Source organism: Anopheles aquasalis, chromosome 2 (genome assembly GCF_943734665.1).
Source record: "Anopheles aquasalis chromosome 2, idAnoAquaMG_Q_19, whole genome shotgun sequence".
Taxonomy (NCBI): domain Eukaryota; kingdom Metazoa; phylum Arthropoda; class Insecta; order Diptera; family Culicidae; genus Anopheles; species Anopheles aquasalis.
In genome coordinates, this window is record NC_064877.1 from 60,131,309 (window position 1) to 60,140,646 (window position 9,338).

General features: G+C 46.0%; 1 protein-coding gene across 2 annotated transcripts in view; it reads left to right on the plus strand.

Annotated features, from left to right (window-relative positions):
• Positions 1-3,421: 3,421 nt before the first annotated feature.
• The window catches only part of LOC126569975 (nuclear hormone receptor HR78), a 9,667-nt gene continuing 3,750 nt past the window's right edge, over positions 3,422-9,338 (plus strand). Inside the window, exons 1-2 of one of the 2 annotated variants that reach the window (XM_050227406.1) lie at positions 3,422-4,212; positions 9,286-9,338. The exon at positions 9,286-9,338 is cut by the window's right edge and continues 317 nt beyond it. In XM_050227406.1, coding sequence (XP_050083363.1) covers positions 9,289-9,338 — 50 coding nt within the window. In that variant the 5' untranslated portion in view covers positions 3,422-4,212; positions 9,286-9,288. Of the gene's footprint in view, positions 4,213-6,447; positions 6,575-9,285 lie in introns of those variants that run through there. The other variant, XM_050227407.1, reaches the window with a different exon arrangement.

Below are 9,338 nucleotides of genomic sequence, written 5' to 3' on the forward strand. Positions count from 1 at the left end.
ATATAACCATAAATTGCTCATGCCACCTAGTTCAGGTTGGTCGATAAAATAGCAGCGCTCATAAACGAAGTTGTTTTTAAAGTAATATGAGCTTTTAAATAAACCAGCGTAATAATGGTGTAATATGCAAGAGATTTGCGTGTTTTTATAGTAGTTTGGAAGAGCGAACACATGTTTAATTTTGAATGAGTTGGATTATTTGAAGGATTGTTGGTATCAAGATGGTATGGCCTCAAATGTGTGATAACCAACCTAAGCAAAACGACCACAAAGTGCATTTGATTGCATGATGATTTGTTAAGAATGTATCCCATGTTCTAAAGTGGAAATACGATTCAGAATGTCTTGAAAAGCGACAAAAACATCGCTCATACTGATGGATAGGCAGCCCGAATGACGAAGAACGAACTACAGATTATTTTTTGAGGAGAGAAAGCTGTACTTAATCTCTTAAACAGCACATTAATACTTAGAAAACGTTGTAATTAAGTTAATAAGTTCACTAGAACATCAAGAAAAAAATTATAGATGAAATTACAGATGCTTCCCGAACGTTTACATTGTGGTCATACCCTTGGTATTTTGATCCATTAAAAAGAAGATCCAGATCCAGATAGAAGCAATGTCGAACTGTATTACTTTAAACAAAAGCGAAGGTCATTAAGATGATCTCTGCACACAAGAACGGACAAAAAAACCGACGTTATCTCGGAGAAAATTGATTTCGCTAAAATGCGATTTGGAGTTGTTTCTTACACTGCAGCGATTCATCGTATCGCAGAGGCCATAGATGTATCAAACTACATCGATAGCATGTAAAACGTGTATGTTCTCAAGAGTTGTATACAAAATGCCCAAAAATGGATTTTTTAAATGTAAATAATGACCCCAAACCACCAGTAACTGTTCAAAGGCAAAATTTAACGGCAGGAAAATCGAATGGTTTATGTCCGACCTCGTCCTAAATCGGTCGATTTTTTTATCGCTGTCATTAAGAATGCAATACTGAACATTTTGAAGAAAGTGTGGGCTATGGTAAGCGCTGTTTGGTCTGAAATATCAATCAATTCACCCCAAAACATGAAATTCAATAACATAATAAAGATGTCCAAAGATTATCAAGGACAGCAAACACCCTGTTTAATCCTAAGAACTACCAGAGGCAGATATGAGTAATTTTATGGAAATCCTATAAAATCTGACCCAGAAACAGATTTTAAAAATATTTTTTCTCCATTTGAAATCGTTCAGTTCGTCAGCGCTGCTATTTTATCGACCAATACTGTAGTTCGGGCCAATCCAAAATCTCAAATCTTTACTACATTTTCATCGCATAACAGGACGTTCCGAGCTGCTAAGTCGCCATTCCTCAAGAGTGGGTAAAAATTGCAAATAAAGTGTGAAGCATAAATAAAACATAAGTTTTCATTATTTCGAATCTGAAATATAATTTAAAACATACATTCTCATCTGAGATAAACGACGAGGACCGTTGCACCTACACGTTTACATAAAATAGCTGACGACAACCATTATTACGTATAGCTAAGGATATGTTTAGGGGTTGGCAATCGAGTTTGTTTATTGAACTTATTAGAGACCCCACGCAAAGTTTCAAACGCAGCAAAATATTTTTTAACAAGTCACATTCCGCTTGTGCCGAAGACATCCAGCATATGGTTTTCATGCCAATGATAAACTGCAGATGTGATGAGGCACCGTAAGAATACCCCATCTCCAGCCAGCTGTTGAGCACACCGCGTTAAGGATATGGATCTGAGGATGCAACTAAGTTATGGAAAAGCGTATTTTATTGTGTTTTCTAAGTTACATTCTGTGCTGGATGTTTATAATTGATGATAATGTAAATAATGTAAATATTTGATGATGTAAAGCAAACTGCGGCCAAGTATCTTGCATTGCCGTGCTGTGTGTGATCTTTGCTTTATCCTTTTTTACCCAACCGGGAGAGCAAGACTAATTTTTAAGCCTTTTAAAATAAATTCGATTTTGCATACTTCCTATTTAGACAAGGGTGAAATGGAAAAGGACAGTTGTGCTCTCGGTCGATTAACGTTAATAGCAATGGCAACGAACGGCGCATGTAGACAATTCTTTACAGGGTATTTGCAACCACGCTGGATAAGAACAGCTATGATCGTAAAGAAAGATTTCATTCACCTGCTCGGCCACGCTAACAACTTTATTTCATCCTGTTTTTGAATATTTCTATCGTGGCCATGCGTCTTAACCCTTAAACTTGTCGTTCAATGGCAAACACATTAAATTGAATATTTTTCTCTGCGGGGGAAGAATTGGGGTTTTGGAATCCTTTTTCTCAGATATTTTACGTAAAATGCAGAAATTGTGCTTCTTATTTTTATTTTATTAAATTAATTAAATACTACTTTTCCACTAAACTCCCATAGTGCCCCATACTGCATACCCCGTTGACAGACTTTTTTTCAAGCAGTCGATTTTTTTCTTTCGAGTACATGCTATCTCTTTCACTCCTACGGTTTATTTTGATGCTGTCTCGCCATTCACTCGATCGCTCACGAGTACTGCGTGTTCGGATACGGCCCCGTGCACGTGTGTTTGTGTAAGGGCACGGCGAACGAAAGAGGAAGGTGAAAATTTCTGCTAAGGCCTGGATCCAATATGGCGTCAGTTGAAAACGACGCGCAAGAGGCAGGATGTGCTGCGCTCGTGCATCCGAAAATTTTGAAGAAAAAAGCTAGTTTTGCTGTGAATTTGTATCATTCGTTTGTGCTACGGAGCATTTAAACCCGTGGACATTGTTTGTGGGCATGTGCGACAACGGAAAATGGTAAGAAATTGAAAAATATTTTGTTGATCAAATCTGATCATGATCAATCATGTTGTCTTTTTTCGGCAGCATCCTGGCATCAATCAGCGTCGGACAGGCAGCGAAGCAGAGGAGTGTTGTGCGAAGTGTTGTGTTTTGTGATGTGTTTTGCGAGGCAGAGTGTCCGATTCAAAGGTGGAAATAAAATTGGTGAAAATGAAATTATGCTTTTGCGTGCTTCATATTGATCCGAAATATCTTAGGGGGCGGGGCTACTGGGCACAGGGGTACGGTAGGATGGCACACACACCATCGCAAAAATGCGTCGAAAATGGCACCAATACATGCGCAAAAGCCCTGTAAACAGCAGCAAGATTTCTACCCTGTTAGCGCCCTGTTAGCGCCCTGTTAGTCTCTTAACAGGGCAATTTGAGTGGCGGTGAGCGATTTCTGTCACACGGGTTCCTCGGAAACTGCTCGATTCTTCTTTGCACAAAAAAACTGCTCGATTAACTTGAGAAAGTTAGTCGAACGATCATTTTCCAGCCAACTTTCGGTCCGTGACAGCTGACACCGAGAAAGGGTGGAGGAAAAGGGGAAGAGGGAGGGGGAGAAAGAGCAAACACGGAACGGGATCTTCACGGATCTTCTCGGAAACCTCGATCGCGATTTTGTTTTCCTGCCAGCAGATCGACTTCTCGTGCGGCCGCGAAACCGCGATTGTACCAAAACCCGTTTTACTTTCGATGTGACCCGTGACCACGGGATCATGCACCTGTGAAGTGGACCATCCTCCGTGAGTGTGACTGCGTGTGTGCTTTCCGATCACTTCCGATCTTGCCGCTGATCATCCCCTCCATAAATCTCTTCCTGCTTCCGGTTGAGCTTCGCCGCGAAGGCTCGGCACGTGCAGGATCGATCAGGTGCGTGCGCGCGACCGCGACCGTCCGTATGTGTGCTTGTGCGTGGCTCTGTGTGATTGACCCCTCAACAAAGTTGTTCTGATGACGCTGGCGATCATCGCCGCAGCGTAAAGCATGATCTTTGAAGTTATCCCCAAAAATCCAACTGTGTCCCCAAATGGGCTTCCACTGCCGGGTGTGTGATTAACCGTGACGTCGTTGGACAACAAGCCTCGCCATTTGATCGCCTCCGATTCGATCCAACCTGGCCCGGAAACCGAGAACGTGCTGCTAGTCCGGCGCTGATGAGGGCAACGTAGCCAGATTCCACGATTTCCCGTTAGAAACCGCCACATCTCGCGGACGCGAAACGAAGAACGCTTCGTCGTCGGTGCTCCGTGCTTGCGTGCCAACCAGCCAGTACAAGAATTCGAGCCGGAGGATCTAGAGACGAGCGACGAAAGGAGAGACCGGGTGCGCGGGGACAAGGGCGAAGAAAAGGTAAATGTCACGCTAAATGTATACTCCGTTGGGGTGGGAGGGAGTGCAGGAAGGGTGGATTGTCGCGGAGAATGTCCGATCATTGCAACCAGAGTGCTACACTTTACTCCGCGGATGGAGATGATTGATTGCGATCGTTCAATGAGGCTGCACCAGATCGAGAATGCATTTACGATATGTATTAGTCGACAGCATCGTATTCACGATCATCGATCAGCAAAGAAACATCAGGTAGCCAGAGCTAGAGTCTCGCCTGCTACGCGTTGACAACGTGGAGCGTCATAAAGATTCCTTTCATCAACCAACTGGCGGATATCGGATACCTCCGTTTCACCTTTACGTGATACTCTTCGGCCTCTGAAATCCGGTCCAACTCCGGTTCTCTCCGTTGATATTTATACTACGACCGCCAAGCGCCGAGATGGAGAGACATCAGGAAATGTAAATATAGCCTCATTTCAACCAACCTGTCTTAGAGCGTCTGCCACGCTCCCACCCGCTCCTCCTCCTCCTACTTCCTATGCTATGCTGCCGATGATCGGCTATATTTGGTGTCCATTCCCCGGTGAGGTGGACTACCGATTTGGTTATTCGGTTTTTCTGCTTCTCTGCTCTTTTTCTTTAAACTCGCGTGACCTTTCCCAATTGGCACGGATTACGCGCGCGGCCACACTCGCGGCTGGGTCCGATGTCACTCCCTCTCGCCGCGCTACGAACAGGTTGTGGCTTTCGAAGTGAATGGACGGCGACGGTGTGGCAGAATCCTGGTCCGCTTCACTTCCCGCTCCTGGTGGGATCTCATTTTTCGTTTGTTTTTTTTTTGCGTTTTGTTAATATCCAACCCATCCCCCTTGTGCACACCCGGTAATAAGGTGATCGAGGTGAATGTCACTACAGAGCGCAGACGGCACAGCAGCAGCAGCAGCAGCAGCGGTACACAACGGTTCACGCTCTGACCCTCTCCACCCACCCGCGGTTCCGTGATCCGCAGTCGTTGATCTGGTTTGTTGTCCGGTGGGCAGGTTGCCAGGTAGACACAGAGAGAGAGGGAGAGAGGAGGAGAGCGATCGAGATAGATCGAGAGAGCAGACAGCAAGATCAGTCGGAGAATGTCACGCGGCCATTCGCGGCCACGGCGCCGTTTGTTGAAAGTTCAGAGCTCCGATCGCTGCCCCAGCGTAGTACAGTGCGTTCCTTAATTCCTCATCAGCCGCAGGTGATCTTATAAGATTACATGAAGGCCAATGATTCCCATGACTCCATGACTGATCTGAGAAGACGTTCTTTGGCATGATTTGATCCATTTACATGCTAGTGTTAACAGCTCTCAGTTGTTGTTGTTGACTTGATCCAATGATAAACATCAATTAGCAGAAGATAAAGCAAATGATAATACAGGCTCATCTAGCTGCACTGCTAGCGATCATGAATCAGAACATTATTTTTTCAAATCCCCTCTTTATTGATCATTTCAGTAACGGCAGCTATTCCCATTGGATTGCACCAAAAAACGTGTCTCTTGAAGTCAAGAAGTAATCCAAAATACATTATTTCCCAGCTTATGATGAAGCAAACAACTAGTGGCAACGTGTTTAATCCTTCCACTTTGCCACTAGCGAAGCAGATGCGCCTGAAGCGCCTTACGAACACGAATGAAATCATGTTTATCAATCTCGTCATCTATCGATAATCCATGAACTGTGTCCGGCAGAAAGGTTACCTACTGTAACACTGGAACCCTTCGCTATCCCTCTCACCCTGCAACCGGAATCCTCTTTCACTGGCCCTGAACACCGGTGCGCAGTGAAAGACTCATCGAACGAAATGAAAGCCCATTGCCCACCACCCTGAGGCCCACCTCCTCTCCTCCTCCTCAGCCCTTTCGCCAGCGAGAGACATTAAAACTAGATCGCGAAGAAAAAGTGACTTCGTAGGCAGTTTCGTTCCCGTTCCCCCAATGTTGCCACCCTGCGAGATCCGCCGAGCTGGCGGCCGGTTGAAGGGCCGCTCTATAGCCACGCTCTGGATGATGACTCGCGCTAACTGCGCGTCACCGCTACTGCTGTTGTACCGCTTCTACTTCAAGCACCTTTGATTAAGAGGGGAGGGCTACGAGATGCAGGCGCTAAGAAGATAGACAGATAGAGTGTGAGTCAGGGAGTGTGTGCCAGAGAAGGAAAAAGGCCAGAATGTAACGGTGACCATAAACACCATGAGCCACGGCAATGGGTGCGGCAGCAACGGCAGCAGCAGGAACAGCGATGGGCAGTCGCGCGTGTGTAAAGTTCAATGAAATCTATCAAAACGACGCCCCAGAGGCAGGGAGGCAGGCAGGCAGGGGCCTAGCCATCTGTGGCCGTTGGTGCGTAGTAATGTTAGGATCGGTCGATGGCCGGTGTAATACGAGCGCAACACGTGTGCGTGAGAGAGAGAGAGAGAGAGAGAGAGTGCGCCTCGCGGGTGCACTATGCGAGAACAACATGTGGCAAGGTGGCCACGTCGTGGTGGACCCAACATTGGTTGACCACCGTAAGCCACTGAGGGGTTCCCATGAATTGCAGGGACTTTTCTTTGTTTTTTTTTATTTAAAGGCTCTAATCGCTCATCCCGATCAGGTTTGCCAGGGAATATGCACCGTTGTGTCGTGAAAATTAGTGTTCCCGTGCCTTCGTTGGCCACCGTCGATCGAGCGGTGCATAACGGATTGAGGAACGAACTTTTCGAGAAAAGAGGAAAAGCGTCAGTATCGCTTGCTGAATTGATCGATGCAGATTAATCAAAAAAGGAATGTAATATTACAGTAAGTCGAAAAGACAACCCAAAACATGAAACAAAAATGTAATAATGCACAAGAAGTGATCGCAATGATCGCGATCACTTGGTCGCGCGATGGTCAACCTGTTTCCGCGGTGCCTTCTCTTCTCTTCATCCTTTGTGCTGTGTGCTGTTCCGTTGTGTCCCCCGGCCGAAGGTAATACACTGACTTCACACGACGACATGATGTTTGACGTAGCGGAACGGCCACTGCCGATGGCCAGGCCACTGAGGAGAAAAAGACGGAAAAGCTGAAGCCAAAGAACGAATAACCGTATCATGTCGATTAAGTACACAACAATCATAATGCCACCGTACGTTGTGGTCACGTTGGAGCGGCGTCAGCGTGGTACACGTTGATTCTGGGGAGGGATGCGGTGCGCGGATCTCGGTGGTGAATGGAATCGAGAGAAAGGTGGTACACCGAGAGGAGAGATAGCGAGAGAAGATGCCGCAGTCACAGCTAAACGCAGTCGTACACTATGGGCTGGCTATGGATGGTTCTTGCAAACCTAAATTATGATGATTGTAGTCTGTTGAAAAACATAAGATTCATTAGCGATCGGAAGTCTTTTTTACTGAAAATAGTTCGTAAAATTCTTGATTTTTTAATGCATAAATGTAGAATGTAATCCAATATCCCAATGGAATTTATTATCATTTATTATTTAATGGAATTTATTATGCGTTAGCAAATTGTCAAGTTTTTGTTTTTGATAACAAATAAATGTTTCTAGCATTTGTTAACAATTAATTAAAGGGCAAGTTATATATTGATCTTATCAAACACAGTTTAATCAATTAAACCTATTTTTGAAACTAATTTCCTGTCACAGAATTCAGCGTTCGTCTGAAGTATTTGCATCTAGAGCTATGTTGTAGCACTTTCATTAATAACATGCTTCGAAATTAAATTGAATTTGAAATTAATTCAACTGATTACTAAAGAATATCTGGAAAGCTTAATTTCTAGTATTATTAAATTCTATTAGAAAATATGAATGACAACATGTCTTTATGCAACACTGATCATAAAAAACTTTTACATCATAAAACTTTTACATCATAAAAGGCGATGGTCATTTCTTTCAAGAGCATAATCAATTTGATATGATTACATTGATTCCTTACTTAATAAGCCTTCATCAGAGCGGTTTACAAAGAAACCAATCCTTTCGATTCTACGTTCGATGGAATCCAGTGTGCACCTTGGCGTCCATAGTGCATCCACCACCAGTGGGGTAAGAGTGATGGCAGGTGGCAGCTACTTCTTCTCAACCGACAACGACTCGCGGGAGACGAATAATGATAAACCTCCCGAACGAAGAAAAGGGGGGATCGCGAGCGTGAATGTAGAGCGCGCGCGCGCGCGCCCGCTGCGCGTCGTAAGAGAGCATCCGAAGGGGTGAGTGAGAACGGGCCATGGCCACGACATTCAGAAGCGGCAGCGCCTCGCTCATTACTCGCCTTGAAGAAGCTAAATCACGGTAGCGCCGTGGCGTGAAAGGTTGCCTTCATCCCGAGCCATCCAGCAGCCGCCGCCAGCGCCACCGGTTGTGCGCGGTGGTGCACGCGATCGAGGATCGCGAGATCGCGGTGAAAGAGAGAAAGGCCGTCCGAGCGATCGAGCCGAGAGTACGAGGAGCGTCGTGCGAGCGGCGGCGAGTGAGTGGTGGAATCAGAGCGCGGAACCACCAGGAGCTTTGACCTCTCGAGTAGTGTTGGTGGTTAAGAACCTGCTGGCGGAACCAGCCAGCGTCCGTGGTAGCAAAGTGTTCTCGCGCCTTCTCTGCGATCAAGACGGTGATGTAACTGAGATAGGGCGCCTATTGGGAGGTGCTCATCAGCCTCGTTTCGTTGGCCAGCCAGTCTCTTGCCGTCGTGCTCTCTTTGCCTTTCGTCGTACCGTTCTCTCCGTAGCCACGGTGAGCCACCGGTCGTTTGCCTTTTGGGTCGGGGTCCGCGCTGTACCGTTTCTTGGGGAAGGAAGCTCGAGCTTGTGGTATTCCCTGAGTTGCAGGTGAGCATTGTGACCACCACCACGGTGCGCCCCTGGATCGATGACGTTGGCTCTCGGACCCGGTGACGATCGAGTATTGTACGTTTGAACAGTGATCGCGAGAATGATTTGATTTCCAGACATTCGTTGGAAGGTCGTTTTGGTTTGTGTTTCCGGAAGGTTGGGGCTGTGTGTTAGCTGCCACATCGCCAGCAACAATCGCTGATCGATTTCGTTTCGCTTTCGTCTTCTCGTTGCAGGTAATGAAGTTAGAGGGAGGTGGCATCCACCTGCAGCAGCAGCTTGGTGGCTC